At 36.8% G+C, this 19,720-nt stretch overlaps 2 protein-coding genes across 3 annotated transcripts in view; both read left to right on the forward strand.

The window, feature by feature from the left end:
- Window positions 1–1,692: 1,692 nt before the first annotated feature.
- trafd1 (TRAF-type zinc finger domain containing 1) lies at window positions 1,693–11,439 on the forward strand (the record flags this gene model as incomplete). Its single annotated transcript, XM_084729128.1, has 10 exons — window positions 1,693–1,881; window positions 2,408–2,461; window positions 2,558–2,996; window positions 5,077–5,370; window positions 5,445–5,509; window positions 7,798–8,058; window positions 8,363–8,498; window positions 9,053–9,266; window positions 9,395–9,452; window positions 10,376–11,439. Coding segments are annotated over 10 exons (1,749 nt in total), but the record flags the coding sequence as incomplete, so codon positions are not given.
- A 2,057-nt stretch (window positions 11,440–13,496) lies between these two features.
- Window positions 13,497–19,720, forward strand: part of smtnb (smoothelin b) — a 71,106-nt gene continuing 64,882 nt past the window's right edge. For both annotated transcript variants that reach the window (XM_084728864.1, XM_084728862.1), the window contains exon 1: window positions 13,497–13,592. In XM_084728864.1, the coding sequence (XP_084584990.1) occupies window positions 13,542–13,592 (51 nt within the window). In that variant the 5' untranslated portion in view covers window positions 13,497–13,541. The remainder of the gene's footprint in view (window positions 13,593–19,720) is intronic.

Here is a 19,720-nt window from a genome sequence, read left to right on the forward strand (position 1 = left end):
ATGCTAAGCTACGTAGCTAGCTAAAGGCAAAACGGCAAAACCTTGTTCAATTTCGTCAAGGTGGTTGAAGATGCTTGCTGTTTAAGGTTGACGGAGACTCTCCTTGGTAATCCAGGCCACCGTTGTCAGCTAACGTTAGCTACCTGCCTGGAAACACTGGGTGAGCAAACCGAAGGGCTGTCAACCAGTCACAATTGCTAACGACAGTGGCAGCTACCTGTACTCTTTACATTAGCCCTTATCGTTAATGGGGTTATTTTTTGAATCACTAGCTCGGTAAATTGATTTTAATGTCAATTTAATGATTAGACGCCAACAAAACTTAAATTCCACTTGTTGAGCTAACCACTCAATATTTCCTATCTACAGTTACAAACAATGCATGTTTACCTGTCATAGTCTATGACATGTTAAAGGTCACTAAAATAGAGCCAGGTTAAAGGGACAGTTCAGCCTAAAATCAAGAATGCATGTTTCTTTGGCTTAATTGTAATTCTATGTATATATCCGGTAGGGCTTAATTTAATGATCTCTTTCATCATCGATTAATATTTTGATTATTTATCTATTAGTGATTTGGTCTGTTAAAATGGTGAAAAACACAGATATTTAGTTAACTGTCACAAAAGGACTCAAGACACCAGAAAATATTCCTATTTGAGGAGCTGAAATCTGAGAATATTGACATTTGTTACTAAAAAATGCCTCAAAAATAATTGATTGATCATCAAAGTAGCTGAGAATTAATTTAATAATGTGTTCATTGTTGCAGCACCAACATCAGGATTATTTTGGTGTGAGTTGCCAAGTTTCAGAGATATTGGCTGTGTGACTAAATGGCCCTTGACTTGTGGTGCTTGAAGTGTCAAAACAAGGAGAAATATTTTAAAAACTCAACAGTAATGTCTCTTTCCACAAATCATGGCCCAGTCATTCAAGATAGTCTACAGACTTTGTTGTGAGCAGGTTCATGTAGTAGCTATTTTCTTTCTACTGAACACCAACCTTATCAATGTGCAGGGGGCAGCTGCATTTTTAAATGTATTTCTTGCTGTTTTGCACACCACAAGCTGAGGGCAGACATCTCTACAGCTGATATGTCCAACACTCTGCTGCTCAGACCAAAAAATCTGGAGGCATAAATAGTACCACTGACAAGAGGAAAATATATGTATTTTTCATTTCGGGGAGAACTATTTTTTTAAGTGTTGTTGTTCTCTGATTAGGGCTGAACGATTTTGAAAAAAATATCTAACTGCAATTATTTTGACTGGTATTGTAATTGTGATATGATTTGTGATATTAGAGGTATCGATAATTTTTACATTATTATCCTTATTTTTATTTGATTTTTTTGTTTCAGCAATCAATACCAAATGAAGATGTTTTTAAAGTGTAAAATCTGATTTGTAACAACATTCATTAATTTAAAACATTTTTGACATAGATTTTGCTTTTAACAAATATCATACCTTCTGAGTTTTGAAAATTACAGAAAGGCATGTTGTCATTTTCATAGAATTTAAATTGCAGCCCTATTCCTGATATTTCAGCCAGGCTGGTTTGTGCCACCAATAAGTAATGCTACACTTCATTCACAGGCTTTGGGCAAAGCCATGGCAGATGAAAACACACAGTTCTGTGGCAATTGGTAAGTATGAATGAGGTACATTAAGTGATCAGTCAATTTAATATAGCAGTGAAAATAGGTTTTCATACTTTTTTTTTTTACCTTTTCTTTTTAGCAAGCATGATATTCCAGAAGCTAATTTTACAACCCATGAGATCCACTGTCGAAGAAACATTGCACTGTGTGATGTATGCCAGGAGCCAGTGCCCCGGTCAGATCTGCAGGAACACAAACAGCAGGAGCATACACAGGTAAATATCTGAACAGAAATACTGGAAACTTTGACATAATTCCCACAACAGATGTGTACTGCCTTGAAGGGCAGGCAAAATACCAAAAAGAGGAAAAATGTGTGTCATTTGCATAGCATGGATCCGCAAATCAATATTTGTGAACATCAGTTAGTCTGTCCTGAATCTGTCCTTGAAGTAACAAGGACTTTGAAATGAAGTGATATGCCGTGATAACACACCTGGAAAGGAAAATACTAGACTCATTTGAGGGAAATCTTGCCTGTGGTGGGAATTTTTGACTCTGCTTTATATTAAGTTACCATATTCAGACACCTCATTGTGCTTTATTGCTAATTAAACAAGCCAATTGTTTTCATATAAAGTGCATGTATTGTCAGTATCAGTTATAATTTGTGTTGACTGTAAGCTGATTAATGCAGCCTAGGTGTCCAAGAAAAATGTCAGAGTATCCACATTCTGCAGTCAGCTCAAATCTTAATCACTGATGATTGCAACTTCAAAAGAATTTTGTGTTTCCTTTCAGATTACATGCAAGTGTGGTTTGAAGATTGAGAAGAATCATATTGATGTTCATCAGGTATTTTTTAAGAACTTTCTTATTTATAATTGTAATATTTAACCACCTTGATTAAATCCTCTAATTGTGTTTATTCATGAATTTTCTCTCTTTCAGAGTTCTGAATGTTCTCAGCGGCTGGTCCCCTGCCGATACTGTGAACTGGAGATTGTTTACAGTCAGTCCAAAGAACATGAGGATTACTGTGGCACACGCACTGAGCCTTGCTCACATTGCAAGTGCAACGTAATGTTGAGGGAACAAGCTGTGCATCCAGTCTTATGTGGAAGCCTCACACCACCCCAAGAGAGGAACAACAGCCGGACGAGTCGCAGTCCCATAGACCCACAGTCTTCAGGACCATGGCTTGAAGCGAACTCCATCAGAAACCTCCTACAAGCCCAGGAGAGGGGTCCAAAGAATAATAATATCAGTGCAGCAGAACAACAGGTCTTTCCCCGGCCATATGATCCCAGAGTTTCTAACACTTTTAGGGGACCTCAAAGCTCAGGAGACTGGAAGAATTCTGCCCCGACAAACACAAGATTGAGCCACTGTGAGTTTATCACTGATCTGTTGATTATAAGGGACAGTTCAGCACAAAATCAAAAATACATATTTATCATCTGGCCTGTACTGATATTTATCCATCTAAGTTTCTTGGTGTGAGTTGCAGAGTTTTGGAGTTATTGGCTCCAGTATAATGGGACTAAATGACACTTTGCTTGAAAAATTCATATTAAAATTTCAAAACTAGTGTCTCTCTCCAAAAACCATGGCCCAGTTATTTAAGTTATTTGTGCGCAGTTTCATGCAGGAACTGCTTCCTTTCTAGTAGAAAGAAAGTATTTCCAGTGAATTGGATTGCAGAAAGAGAGTAGTTCCTATATGAAACTCAAAACAAGGTCTGTTGATTTTCATGAGTAACTGGGTCATTATTAGACCATGATGTTGAGTTTTTTAAATGTATTTTTTGGTGCTTTGAGCACCACAAACTGAGTGTCATTTAGTCCTTGTACTTTATTGGAGAGAAGACAGACATCTTTTTTTTTTTTTAAGATTATTTTTTGGGCTTTTGCCTTTATTTGGATAGGGACAGCTGAAGATATGACAGGAAAGGGGGTAGAGAGAGAGGGAATGACATGCAGCAAATAGGCCACAGGTGGGAATCAAACCAGCAACTGCTGCAGAGGACCAACAGCACATGAGGTGAACGCTCTACCAACTGAGCTATGGGAGCATCCCGAAGGCAGACATCTTTGTGGCTGATATATCCAAAACTCTGCAACTTGCACCAAAAAAAAAAAAAAAAAAGAAAAAAAATTTAGATGTACGAATATCACTCTACAGACCAGAGGACAAATATGAATTTTTGATTTGAGGGTGAACTGTCCCTTTAAAATTTCTGTGGTTGGGGGGGGGGGGGGGGGGGCTTAACTATGTATTGGCCAAAATGTACTAATGTAGCTTTAAAGAACCATAAAAGCAGTTTAAAGGTTCTCAATGGACAAAAGTCATGTTTATATCTAGTGTTTATGTGAACACATTGTGTATCCATTAGGGTTACACCTGTAAATCTTTTGAATCCAAATTTTTCTCTATTTCTGAATGAAGACAAGCTTGTTAATTAATCTTAAAACACACTTTATTCAAACTCGACTGAGGCAGACCATTAAATTAACAAAATAAAACGACAACTGACTCTGCCAGCCTCTGATAGCTAATATATTAGTCCAACCAGTAAATATTCTAAAGCTTGCGTTTAAATCATACATCTTTTCTCGCTAATTGTCTTCTTCTTTACTGGCTTTGATGGGGCACTGTTACACTTCTTGGTACATAAATTCCACCAAGAGACAATCGGCAGAATAGTGTGAAACCATGAAGGATGTGCATCACAAACAAAATGGTGACCCATTTTTAAAAGTTTTACTCCACAGCATGACTATCAGTCAAAAACACCACAGGATACCTTTAAAAAATGTATAAAAATGATATTGTCAACTTTTCCCTCATGCACAAATAATTGTACAGGCAAAAGGGCATAAAGTATGTAACCATGGAAAATATATTGACAATTTAGGGAGATTTTTCAGGCAAAACATAAGCTAAGGTGGTCCCTACTAATAGTGACATGGTATGAGATTTTCATGGTATGATAACAATCTCAGAAATGATCATGGTGTTACACAATTTTTATTATGATTACTTACAATGATACTTAATGGAATGATAACAGAAGTGTGATTGAACAAAATGTTTATTATAATTTCACAAAATATTATGATCTGACAGACTGTAAAATTCAACACTATAGATAAGCAAATATGTATGGTATGATAACAGCCAGTTTCCATGTCACTTTATATCGTGATACCACTGAAACTCTAGTCTAGGGCCAAAGCACTTTGCATGCGTTGCTAACTTTGATTGTCTGCATTACATTTTTGACCCACAACAAAGAACTTTTTATGGTTGTAAAAAGAGATCAGGGTTTACCATTTAGGGGTTGTTAAAAATAATGAAATGGAACAAATCCTGAAACATTTAAGACTGTTTTCTCTCACTTATAGACCTACAGAACTGTTTTATATCATTGTTTTCTGAAATATCTGTATAATTATCTTTTCCTGTAGTGCTGGAGCAGAGTGACTTTCTGACTGGCAGCAGCAGCAGCAGCAGTGCGTGGCCACATAGTGAGTTCACACTGGATGAGGATTCATCAGGCCTGGACTACATGTTGGCTCTCAGCCTGCAGAGTGACGGAGACTCAGTGGCCGGAGGTGTGGAGGGCAACCTGTGGAGTGGCATCTGGGACCACAAGATTGGGAAGCTGTCTAACACCTCAAACTCCCCACTGTCTCCACCCAACAACAACTACCCAAACTTCACTACAAGCACAAGTGCTGTTCAGGACCACGACCAGACAGGTAAAATACTGTTGATTAGAGTACTTTAAGTTATTCTGTTGTCTGTTGTTAATGATCTAATATTATTCTTATAGATACCATGCTGCCTTGTGAGTTTTGTGAAGAGCTGTTTCCTGAAGAGGACCTCATTTTGCATCAGGTTAGAGATTTGAATTTATGCTTGTGGGTACACGGTTGCTTAGAGGATTGACTCATGATGCTATATTTTTTGTGTTAGACAGCTGACAAACTGTCAGAGGCATGGTGGAATCTAAACATGTAATATGCCTACAAATCAGTCAGCGCTCTAGAAAATGGGGTTATTGTGCTCACAAGATCCTGACACGGACAAAAGCTCAACAGTCATGATAAATTGAGTCTAAGTGGCCTAAAGAAGACTCCCATGTGTCACATTTCTAGACTTGTAGAATCTTGGCATCCAGTGATAATCTTAGAGTTTTTTCTGATTTTCATTGTAGCCTGGATGTCATGTCCTCATGTTGTGCTTCCGACTGTAAGAATATGCCTTACCTGTTAGAATACAAGGTTTTCTTATAGTGAGGGCAGCTCAGAGGATACTTCGGTAATAGAAAGTGAATTAAAAAACACAAATCAGCTGCTAGCCATAGTGTGTGTGTTTGAGATGAGAGAGAAGATAATATGCAAAGTTTCTTCTCATGTGTAGTGCAACCAGACTTGGAAGTTTATTAGGATATTAAAACTTCTGTAGTGTGACCCCAGCATTAATGTTTTTTGCCAGGCGACCAATAGACACCATTGTTTCCTGGACTAAAGATCCAGTGATCAATGACACACTGACATCATGATCTATTTCTAGTTCTGCTTTGAGAATTTATGTCCATATTCAGTTAAATATGCATAATGATGGAGGAAAAACCTGCCCAGCTTTGCACTCTACAACATATCATGGAGAAAAGGAGGGCAGACAGTTTGCAATTCCAGGTCAGTGCATCATATCTGCATGTATGACAACATGACAAAAGTGAAACATACAACCAGAACCTGACTGACAGATATAACCAGCCTAAGACTCACGTTCACGCTGCCTACTGAATTCAAGACTTGCTGATATTTTGCAGTATTTGTCTTGTTTAACAGTTAGATCACTTGATAATTCAAAAGTATTGTTATTAATAACAGAGGACACAGCAAACATTGGATCTAGGGCTGCAACTAATGATTATTTTCATCATTGATTAATCTCTCAATTATTTTCTCAATTAATCAATTAATTGCTTGGCTGATAAAATGTCAGAAAATGGTAAAAAATAAAATGTCAATCAGGATTTCCCAAAGACCAAGATGACGCCCTCAAATGTCTTGTTTTGTCCACAACCCAAAGACACTTAGTTAAGTGTCACTGGGAACTAAAGAAAACAGAAAACAGTCACATTTAAGTAGCTGAAATCAGAGAAATTTGACATTTTTTTCTTAAATTTTTTTTTTACTCAAACAGATTAATGATCAAAATAGTTGACAATTAGTTTAATAAGAGATTAATAATCAGTTACTTGATTTATCATTGCAGCTCTAATTGGATTTCTATCTATACCACGCTCTAAACCTGGATTATTTTCTAGATCTTTAAACATATCCTCTAGAAACCCAATCCCTTTCCTATTATCTTATTTTCAGCCTTTCATAAAGACAGGTAGCTTTCTAAATTCTTATACTTCTTTCCATCTAAACCCTCCCCTCTATGAAATTAGTCCCACTTAAGAAATGTTGATAGACGGAGAGAAAATATCACACTTCTTGGCTTGGCCCTTAACTTTGGGAGGACCTTTGTGCTTCTGAAACTCTTTTAAAGATAACATTCTTTTCTATCAGCAGACCAGCCCTAAGTCAACAAAGAGGAAAACCAAAACAACAAAAGCATTAAAAAAGGAGCAGATAAATAAGGGTGTAGGCAGGAAATAACCGTAAAACAACAAGGGATCATGTTACAATTTTCTTTGAGTAGAACTAAGTCAAACTGACATCAACAGCTAGGCATATTTGACCCTTCGTGCAACTCAGTCTGTGGATTTTACAACGGGATGCACAGGTACTCCTGAATATTAGAATGTCTCATTGGAAAAGAAATTAAAGTGTACTTAAAGATGTAAAATATTTTAACCTAATTTTCCAGACCCACTTTCAGCTCAAGTTACTGTTCTGCTGGAAAAAATCTGCTGTGACCTACTTAGTGTCTCTTGGTGCGTTCTGTTTTTCTGTTTCTGTTGAGAAATAAATCTGTGTAGGGCTGTGCACAAATCAGCAGATATCACCCTTCTTTATCTTTGTATCAGACTGTTCACAGTCCAAATACAGTCTTTACCTGTTGTGTGGCCCTCATCTCCATCTAGAAAGGACATGATCATTTGGTGAAAGCAGATTTAACATTAGATTTTTTGTTATACTTTCATTTTCTGTTCTTTGTTTCAGACTGGGTGCAGCCCCGCCTCTGCCTTTGCGTCTTTCAGCAAGCAGCCGGCGTCTCCACCTCGAGAGGACAGGATGAGTAGGAATGCTTCAGGGCTGATGCACAGCCTCCCTGACACACTTGCCTCAAACATCCCTACTTTCCCTCGGTCAGTGTCCCCGGCCTCCTACAGTCCTCCTGCCAGTCCACTAGAGGGTGATGTGGTCATTCCATGTGAATTTTGTGGCGTTGCTCTAGAAGAGGCTGTCGTCTTTCACCATCAGGTACATCATTAATCAAGTTACATAACTTATTTTGACCCTTTGTTAGATTTCTTGAAAATACGACAATACTTTCGCAAATTGAGCAGAATTCAAATATGTCTTCTGTTGAGATTTCTACATTATAATTGAAACATCCAGCCTGCAAAGAGCATTTCTGAATATGTGTTCATGATTGTTGACTATTAAACAAAAAAAGACACAAATAATGTGACTCATGTGTATTGTTCCTGTAAAAATAAGTAAAGAAGAAATGTTTGTTCTGATGTGTTGTGGTATTATATTTGTTGTATCTTTTTATACCTAGGACAAATGTGATATGCGTCCTCAGACTTCCCATCCACTGAACAATCTAACAAAAGCATCTGTTAAAAAACCACTGAGCCCTGCTAAAGACTTTGGCCGGATGTCTCCAGATTTTCAAAGGAGAATAAAGCACCAAGGTAATGTATAGAATTTATTGTTAATATATTAAAAAACGTAAAACTAAAAGAAAGCAAATCAATAATGCAGGGAATCTGATTAGAAAATTTGCTGTGCAAACATGTTATAGATAATGAAGGAAATAAAAGAAACAAGTCTGTAATTAAAAAAAAACATTATTATAAATTTATGTGTCAACCCTATTCATTATAAAATGCAGTGGACAGAACCTGAAAAAAGAAAAAAATTTAAAAGTTTTTTTGAAACCCACATGGTCACTTTCTCTTGAAAGAGGTATAGATAAACAGCTAGTGATAGGGTAGTGAGTTGTGGTTTTGTATTAGGTTGCATTATAATGAAATTTTTTTTAAATGTGTTACATTTTCATGTATGTAAATGGTGGAGAATTAAATATTAGAGAGAAAAAAACCCAAATATTTAACATCCAATTAAGCACCAGCAGAAACCAGAGCCTGAACAGTCAACATATTTCATTGTTGATGTGTGCAGGGCTTTTCTCTGGTCCCGATGTGCAGTTATGTTTGTTTATACGTCTCGTGTCCTCTTCCTGTAGCTGACTTCATGGAGGGCTTCGGATTTGACGGAGACAGCGCCCCAGGACAAAACCTAAGGGAATGGCACAGAGGCTACATTGGGCGACCGAGTCAAAGGAAGACGTCCAACTGCGATGCTTCTGTGAAAGACAGAACCCAACATGGCAGGGAAGCAGAAGGGGCTCAGTCATCTTTCTGTGACACTGACAAGTCTGCTTCTGCATCTCCAAAGGGGTAAAAGCAGCAATCAAGTTGTCTGAATTAGCCCTAGTCTACCCATTTAGAAATCTTTAGTCAATTAATGCTTTTTTATTGCATAGTATTTAATAATCTGATATGAATGTGTTTTTTTTTCCCACCAGACTACGTCTACCAGAAAATAAAGAAGGGAGAGGGAACATAAGGAACCCAGTGACAAAGGTTTGCTTCAGGTTTCTCTTTTTCAAGTCTCATTCTGTTGTTTACTGTACATGATAGAGCAATGAATGCATTTTCTGTAGGGTTAATGTTAATGTTTGATTTGTATATCGTCCAAGTGGAATTGCATGACAGATCTCTGTACATTCAAGCTATGAAGTAGGAAAAATATAGACATTTGTTTGTTGAGATACTGTGAAGTTTTTTTTCTCCTAATCCACATTTTTGAGAGATCTTTCACTCATGAGTACACTTAAACTGATATTGATTTCTCTAGGTGGTGATTATTTAACTGGCTAAAATACATTTTGCTGATACCCCTGTGATGACCACCAAACAAATCCATATCAGTTTAAACATACATCGTTTTTAGAATATTTTCACCGCTTTACCTTGCTGTCAGGTACCTTTTTCAGACTGCTGTTGTATTAGTAAACTATGGAGTTCTCCAAATCCACCGGACTCCTTTGGGAAAAGCATTAATTTTTCCTTACAGAAAGCAGAAGCTGCTGGTCTACCACTGCCTCAGTCGGTTAGTTTGTTTGTGTTATTGTCTGACTTAAGAGGTTTAATGGTTAGTTTGGATACAAAAGGGTGACACAGCAGTAAACAAACTAACTCATCAAGGCAGCAGGCACCATGGTCTGCAAGGTAAAATGACTGTTTTTCTGAATGGAGTCTGGTTACTTTGGAGAGAGCAGTATTTGGCTTATGTAACGTCAGTTTCCTGTTGAAAAGAGGTAAAAATACAGTGTACACTTACATTAATTTTGATTTTTTTTTTTTTAGATGGTCCTTTTTTAAGTGGCTTTGATATTGTATATGCACTTTTACTATTTCAAGCCAAATTTCCAGAAGCTTTTAGCGTACTCAACATACTTTTGTCTGTAAAAAGGATTTTCAGTTGTATCTTTTTCCATTTACAGTTGCCCAAGAAGCAGAATGAAGAGCAGCAGGAAGAGTGAGAGCAGGAACATCTGGAGAAATAGAAAAACCAAATCTCCTACTCTGCTTTTCATTTATCTTTTTGCACACTTTTGAAAATCAAACATATACCTATCTGATAAGTGCCTGTGTGAGTATTAGTATCTTGCAGTTTATATTTTGATGATTGAATTCTACTATTAAAGTCTAAGCTAGTAATTTGGTTTATTCCTGCATATTCTGCTTTTTGTTTCACGATTTGTTTTCAATGTTTGTATGTCTAACATGTAGCCTTAACAGATAAATTATAAAATGGATTTTATTTACACTTAATTTGATTTGATTTTTTTTCTTTTTTAAACCGTACAAGTCATGTCATGGCTGATTAAGAACATCAAACACAGACACGTGACTTGTGTGCATTTGTCTAACTTAATCTTTACCTTGTTATATCAGCCAAGGACATTTTTTTTCCACCCCTGTTGGTTCTTTCAGGATCGTTTCGGTGTTCCCATCGGTTTCAGCATCTTCATGTAACCTAAAGCACTTTGATAGATTATTTTGTTTAAAAAGGGCTTGAGGAACCGATTTGATAAATTTATGCATCTTTGACCAAGAAAAAAAATAACTGTATTATTGAACATTTGTCTTTTTATACTGTTGAACATTTGTCTTTAATACTCTTCAGTAATATTTAGATTTTTTTAATCATAACTATAGAATTATATATGCGATGTAATGATGAGACGGCTTCTGAAGCAGTGTCTCCTGTCCAATCTTCTTTTGAATAGTGTGAAAAACGTTGTGTTCAGCTCCCCTGAATAGAATTTAAGATTTATCACATGTATTTTGTGTAACATAGGATCCACTATAGAAATACATATGGAATAGGCAACCTGGTGCCACAGACAGTTGAAAGAGTGTTTTCCTGATTAACAAAACTCAACTAAGTCAGAGTGTTTGGATGGACTTAAGGCACTCATACAACATGGATGGTTATTCCTGTTTAAGAACAACTCTATTGATGCTCTTTGTCTTGTGTGGTTATTAAATGTTTAATGAGAAATTCATCGTTCCAGTTTGTATTCTGTCAGTGTTGTTTCATTGCTCTTTATGAGGGTACCTCAGTTTGGATCACGAAATTGTATTTCTGTTAGTGTCAGTGTCATGTAATGAAGGAATGAGGCATGATGAGGTAAAACTATCTACAGTGAACAGTCTACATTGATGTAAAAGGAGAGTATGGGGGAAATGCAGTAGGTGTCTATAAGATAATATAAGATCAATCTATTACAATAAGGAAATAAGTAATAAAATATAATACAAGGCTAAAGAGTAATCCTTGTATGGAGCAATGCTGGAGTAAATACAGTCATCACTGATCATTAAAGGGAAATTAACCTTAAAATATGTTCATGTTTGATATATTTATCGGTTTATCAGAATCATACTTTAAAGCTCTTGTAGTTTTAAGTGTTTGGGACAGTTTTGCTCATAAATAGGTGCAGCCTGAGGGAAGGAAATAAGGGAATAAAAGTTACATTGCGCTCATGTAGAGCGTTGGTCATCTCAAGGACTCGACGGTGTCATATCTTCAAAACCAAACAGCAAGTAAAGTTACATTTGAATTGCTCAATTTGAAAGAGGAGTTGCACTGAAACAACAAAAGATACCCTTCTGGTTTTATGAAAAACTGTAGGTAGGGCAATAGCTGTCATTAAGGATGTTGAGGAAACTGTCCTTTCTGCACTTTGTAGTATTTTGAATTACAGTATTTTCACATTTAAAGGTCCACTGTGTAAATTTTGTGGAGATCTATCAGCAGAAATGGAATATAATATTTGTAAGTATGTTTTCAATATTGTATAATGACCTGAAAATAAGTATCAATCTTTCTTTCCTTATTTTAAAACAAGCTGTTACAGAGGGTGAAGGTCCTCTTCCACGGAGGCTGTCATGTTGCATTTCTATGTTTCAACAGCAGTTCATAATGGACAAACCAAACATGTCATCTTGGACCTTAGGAAACAATGACTGACACTTTTGACATTTTATGGACCAAACAACTTATCGATTAATTAATTAATTAATCACAAACAGGAAAGACCTGAAAAATAGATCCAAACATGAGTAGCACACGGCTGTACGAGTGCGCCACATGTTTGGATCTTTTTTTCAGCTTACAAGACTATGACAGGATTAATTAATTGATAAGTTGTTTTTAGTAAATCTTATTAAATGTGGGTATTTTCTGGTGTCTTTACTACTCTCTGACAGTAAACTGAATAGTTTTGAGTTGTGGACAAAACAAGACATTTGAGGATGTTGTCTTGAGATTTGATCAACATTTTTCACAGTTTTCTAAAATGTTAGACCAATCAACTAATCAATTAGTTGAGAAAATAATGGACTGATTAATCGATGATGAAAATAATCGTTAGTTGCAGCCCTTAAAACATTATATTAGACTAGACAATTTCACCATATTTTATATTGAGGCAATCCAAAGGAATGGAAAATAATCAAGTTACATTATTTTAATATTTTCATACTTGGATTACTGATTACATTTGAACAGGTAACTAGTAACTGTATCGGAATGCATTTTTAAAGTAACCCTACCAGCCTTGCTTATGATGTAATATATAATATAGGCTATAATATATGATGGAATAGGAGTACCACAAGGAAAAAGGCTCTGCTGCAGGGCTCTGATGGCACTAATCACCTCTCATACACAGTCGCTGTTTTGTCTCTTCCCACAGAGCGGCGCGCTTTGAATGAACGCCTGGAGAAGCCGGGGACTGAGAGGGGCGGGGCTTACAGACACCTTTCAGTGGGAATCCTCCGTTCAAAAAGCTGCCAACGTCCCGCTGTAAGAGAGCGTGCGGGTTTTTTCTGCTTTCACTGCGACTTCAGAGACGACAAAGGAGGACCGAAATATGCTCTCTGTAAGCGGGACACGAGTTTATTTTCACTGACCCAGAGAAAGTTTCTGACTTTAACTCCGCTGAAGACTGAAACGGACAAGACTGAAAAAAGAGAGGAAAAGACACAGGAAAACGGCTCCAAGTCGTGCAGGTGGAAGACCACACGTTGACCGGGGGGAGAACCAGATATCACACCGAGCTGCTCGTCTCACCTGAGCCTGACAGAAAGATTAACAACATGTCTGTGGAGAGTTACTCTGCGCTGGATGAGTCCTCCCTCAGAGCCCTGGTGAGTACAGCAACAGAGATGCTCTCAACTCAGTTTAACATGCTGCTAATCCAAGTGGACCACTGTGGTGTCACTGCTACCTGATTTTATATTGATATAACACTGTAGTCTGTTCATCGTCTTTGATTTACACATTATTCATCATGAAGTTGTATCAGACATTCATTCTCTTATATGTGGTTGTAGTCAGTAATGTGAATTATTTTCTCATTTTATTGTCATGTCTGTCACTGTTCCTACAATATAATGCATTGATTCCAGGCAGTTTCCCTCCTTTCAATAATTCATATATGACAGTTGCAAGAATATTCCTACTAACAGGTGTTGTTGTACATATTTAGTGCATTTTTTTTGCTCTGTGTCTTCACATACAAGGTACATCCCTGTTGTAGAGCTGAAACAGTTAAATTATTATTTAATTGTTTTGAAAATATAATTTTTAAGTCTCTTTAGGTTTTCAACTGTTGATCGGACAAAAAAGAGACACTTGTAGAGGTCAATTTAGGTCCAGGGGTGCAACTAATGATGATTTTAATTTTCGATTAACCCGCCAATTATTTTCATGATTAGTCTATAAAATGTCAAAAAAAAAAAATCATCACAATTTCCCAGAGTCCAAAGTGCCATCTTTAAATTGCCTCTTTTGTTCAACAAACAGTTAAAAACCCAAAGACTCTTCATTTACATCATGAATGACAAAGAAGAGCCACAAATCCTTTCATTTAAGAAGCTGGAATCTGCAAATGTTTGACTTGTTTACTTAAGAAATTACTGAAATGTTTAATCAGTTATCAGAACATTTGGTCATTGATCTTCTCTTTAATTACATCACTTAACTGACTAATCATTGCAACTCTGCATGGAAATGAGGAGTTTTAATGGGCATGTTTTCCTGTTATTTTTCATATTTCATGGAATAAATAATAAATTTATTGAGAAAATGATAGGCAGGTTAAAAGATAATTAAAATATTTATTAGTTACAGATAAAATGAAGTATGTCTGACTGTCAGGTGAGGAGTGGATTTTACCTGTGTTTACGTTACAGCTGTTGAACGCTGCAGAGGCGGAGCAGCAGAGACTTGTTTGGTGGTTTTGCAAGCGTAAACTAGTTTTAAAAGTTTTAAAAGTTGATGAATTAGTTAGTCAAAGTGCCAACAATTTTGATAATCAATTAACAGGGACAGCTCACCCCAAAATCAAAAACACATATTTTTCCTCAGGCCTGCAGGGTTTTGGAGATATCAGCCATAGAGGTGTCTGCTTTCTCTCCAGTATAATGGAACTAGATGACACTCAGTATGTGGTGCACAAAGTACCAAAAATATATTTGAAAAACTAAAAAAAAAAAAACATTTAAGTCTCTTTCTTTCTGGTTACTTAAGTTAATCCACAGACTTTGTTGTAAGCAGTTTCATGTTGAAACTATTTCTTTCTACAATTGAATGGAAGTGATCCCTACATGAAACTGCTTACACCAAAACAATCTAGATGGATAAATGTCACTACAGGCCAGGTTTTTGGGTGAACTGTCCCTTTAAGTCATTTGCCAAGCAAAAATGCACAGACTCTTGCTCATTCCAGCCTCTCAAATGTGTGGGTTGGTTGTTTTTCTGTCTCTTTTATCATTGTGAATTTAAAATATCAAGCATTTTGAAGATGAAACTTTACTTTTTATGTTTTTTTTTAAACTACACTTAAAATGATAAATTGATAAATAAATATTCTACAGATTGATTCATGATGAAGACAATAGATGATTAAGTTTCTCATAATCCGTACAGCAAACTCTGACACATGAGTGTTCAGTTTTCATTTGGTTGCTCATGATGACACACCTCAGACATTTGTTTATTAGAAAACAATGGAAGAAAGTGATATTCACTTGAATTTGACTTGTAGGTGATTCACATTATTATATTATGTTTAGTCCATAACTGAAGTAGACATTATGTCACAGGTTTAACCATCAGATCAGTATTGATGAAGTGAACATGTCTGAAAAAGACGACTTCCTGGTTCACAGCGACATTAGTCATGTCCTAATGCTTTCCTGAGGCAGAGGAAGGTGTCTGACATATGTCATGAAGACACCTGTAACACAGACACATTTACAAGGACGCATGAGTCAGCCTGTCCCTGTTCAGACATACTTACAGTGGGTTTGTCTGAATCACAGCCACACATACGCAACAGTCGCACGTGAAACATCTGGGTGATACTGTCTTTACTCAGGTTTTTAATCCTGTAATAATTACTAATAATGAACAGGAGGTTCGTGTCATTAAAGTAGGAACAATGGATCAGATCTGAACTTCAGTGTCTGATTTAAATCTCTGAAGTCATTATCTTCATTAGCTTCTTTCCCAGGACTGTGCACTTCAAGAAGAGGCCATGTCATAAAAACATGTGTATTTTTGTTCTTAAAGATTACTAAACCTGATGGCTATTTACTTTGGAACAAGGCGCAGTATGAAAGTGATGTTTTGTTGACATGCCGGAGACTAAACCGTATCAAGACAGACAGTCCACTATTTCCCCAAAGTCTGGCCAAGAGTTGTCTTCTCATTAATCAGCTGACCTTTTATCAAAAGTGGCATTACAATAGTGGGAGAGCAGGAGGTTATTAAGGAAATCATATTTTTCTGTCAGAATAATGATTTAATATTAACTAGAGACTAGTTGCTTTGATCAGTAGATGTATGAGTTTATTTATAGAGGAACAAAGCTGGAAAGATGGACTTAAAATTAAAGGTGCAATAAGCGATTATGGAGAAGAATGGTTGATTGTTTAGTCTTGTTTTCTCTCGGACCACTTGAATTACGTTATGCTTAAAAGCTGTTATGGATGTTTTTTTCCATAATTTGCATACATAAACATAATAAACAAATTATCTACTCTAGATTTTAGCAGCGGGAAGAATGTGGACATTTCAAGCATTTAGCTGGACCTCTTAAGTTTTCTAAAACTGTGTTAATATCCTTATTTATTTGAGTAGGAATCTAGATTTACAGGTGTATGTAAGTCACTGGTATCAGCCTGAAAATGAATCCTTCTGCTGATACGACTGCCTGATAAGACGATGCTTTAATTATCAGCACACAATCAGAGTGTGTCTGTAGTGTGGATGTTTTCTGAAGTGTCTGAAATAGATTGCAAAGTTGCTATTTGCAATGATTGCTCAGCCTCAGTCATGCGAAGAGGAGCCGGATCACATTCCTTTAATTCTACAAATTTAACTGCCCGTCATAAAGGTTGTTTGAAGTGGGGTTGACATAATATTTCCTACAGAAGCAGAAAGGTGCAGCAGCAACAAATCTAAGCAATAAAGTGCTGTGGACAGGATCCACAACAAAAAGGTAGTTTTTCCAATTAAAAAAGGTCTACCTAAAAAAAAAAAAAAAAACGGTTTAAAATCAGTTTAAGTTTATACTATATGTAGCACATTTTCAGTGTTTTACTTTAATGTCAGTCAGCCTTGTAGTGGCAGGTTATATAAGCCAAATATCACCCACACCAACCCAACCAAACTCCACAGGCAAAATCAGTAATTTTATCTCTCAGAACACAGGAGTTGTTGGTCTGATCTGTTAGTTTGCCTGTCTCACTGTCTCACTGTCTGTCTTCATGAATTCCAACATTCCTTTTAAAACACAGTTACACAATAACACAAACTAATAGATTGAGGCAGTGGTAGAAAAGGCTCTTTAACAGCAAGTAAAGCATTGATAATTTTAGAAATATCGCATGCACTTAAACTTGTATTGATTTTTTTCAGGTGGACATTTTTTAATTGGCTAAAATTCATTTTTCTGCTGTGCTGGTACTCCTCTCTGCTTCTCCAAACTGTAAATAGTATAAGTACCTCGACACATGACATCACGTAATCTGAACCATATCGTTCAAGAGCTGTAATCCCAACCATAACAACAAGTTTGGGAAGAACAAAGAAAAACACTAGGTGGTCTCATTTTGCCCAGTGAATTTTATGTGTATCTGTCCGTGGACCATCACAATTAGAGCGGATATAACGTACATCAGTTCCAGTATATGAGAGACTTGATGTTCTCTGCAGTTAGGTGGAAAAATGTATGCACATATTGGCATAAGAAATCATCCAAAATTAATTGAAAAATAACAGATATTTTCAAAAATCCACTATTGTGAAAACCTAGTCACCGGATTCAATCTCCGAAACAGTTTATTTCAATGATATTTTCCTCAATAATTTCATTACGTTAGACCTGATCTTGTTGTTGTTACTGTCTGAATCTTCCTGTGTGTCCTCTATCCTGTGACTGCCTGCTGTAAAAATACTGGTATTGTCTGGAGAGCTGCAGACGCAGCAGCACAATAAAACACGTATCATCACGCAGACGCTGGAATTCATGGGGTTTATTATCATGTGACGCTGACGCTCAACACATTACTGAGGTGGATTTTTTAAAATGTCTCCTCTTGCTCTTAGCACTGAGCGTCTTGCCCACAGCTTCCCTCCCTCAGATGTGACCACCGGCTCAAAGGTCACCAAGATCCCACATTTTCACTGATGATGTTTGCGGTGACTCGAGTGTCAGGGTTTTCCACACTGGAAACAAACTCTGATTAAACTTCACATGGGGATGTGGTGGAATTCAAATTCAGCTCCACAGAGACGTGAATGAAATCTAACATCTCATTCTGTGGTGTTTGTGAATGAAGTAAAAGATGATAGATTCAGAGATGCCCAGGATTAATTAAACTGCTAGTAAAAGCTGGGCGGAGGAGCGTCTATTAAACAGCAGTCGGATAACGACCACGAACTCCAGGCCTGCGTCGTACTTAATGAACTAAACAGTCAGAAGGTCATATGGCGGCCTCTCTAACGCCACTAATCCCATCTCTACTCTTCTATTCAGAGCCTAGCCTGCCTTTTATATTGCTCATTTAATCCCCTCCATGGCAACGAGGAAAAGCATTTTCCTTTCTCTCTGCCATCACAATTACTTAAATATTCACAAAAATAATCAGTTGGTGTCCCACTTTGTTTGGGAGAGAATGTTTGTTGCACGTCATCTGACACAAAAAGACAGAGAAACACTCTTCCTAACCAAACCACTCCAACCACTATCCCTTAAAAATAGATTTTGTCAGCTGACTGCCAGCTCAGAGGGTGATGATTATCAGTTGTTCCTACCCTGAATCTACCTGTGTGGCAATAGTTTCCTGTGTGCATGTTTGAAACCTGAGGGACGAGCCAGGTCTACAGGTGTTGTCTGTTGTTGTGGCACTTGTGCACCTGCCTACTTAACTAAGAATAAGGTTTGACTTAAGCATCTGTCAGCCACACGGTGATCTCCCTTCTAATTATCTCTGAAATGCCTCCCTGCTGCACTGTATCATTGCAGGTCTGCAGGAAAAGTCAAAATGTGACATCTTAGAAGCTTTGATGTTTGGGTTCCTTGGCATTTTTAGCATTCATATTGAGATTCTTAACCATTTTTAGTGGTAATGTTAAGGTTCTTGATGATTTCTACCTTTGATGGTTGTGTTCTTAACCATTTTTTGCATTAATATCTGGGTTCTTGACAATTTTTAGCATTTACCTGGTTTCTAAATCCTTTTGTTGAATTGATATCTGGGTACCTTACGGTCATTCATGTTGATATCTGTTTTTTAAACATTTTTAGTCCTGATATTGAGGTTCTTGAGGATTGTTAGCGTTAATAACCATGTCCTAAATTATTTTTTAGCAAAGATTGTTTTTTTAGTGTTAATATTGAGGTTCTTGACCATTTTTAGCATTGATATCTGGATTCTTAATAATTTTTAACGTTGATATCTGGGTTTTTGAAGATTTGTAGAGTTAATATTGAGGTTCTTGACAATTTTTAGCATTGACATCTGGGTCCCTAACCGTTTCCAGTGTTGATATTAAGGTTCTTGCCAAATTGCAGCATTGATATCTGGGTTCTTAATCATTTTTAGCATTGATGTTGAGGTTCTTGATGATTTTTAACATTGATATCTGTGTTCCTTGCCATCTTGAGGATTTTTAGTGTTGATATGTTGGTTTCTTTACGATTTTTAGTGTTGATATGTGGGTTTGTAACAATTTTTAGTAAAATGTCAGTGTATGCATGGAATCT

This window comes from Lutjanus erythropterus, chromosome 10 (genome assembly GCF_056507025.1).
Source record: "Lutjanus erythropterus isolate fLutEry1 chromosome 10, fLutEry1.hap2, whole genome shotgun sequence".
NCBI lineage: Eukaryota > Metazoa > Chordata > Actinopteri > Lutjaniformes > Lutjanidae > Lutjanus > Lutjanus erythropterus.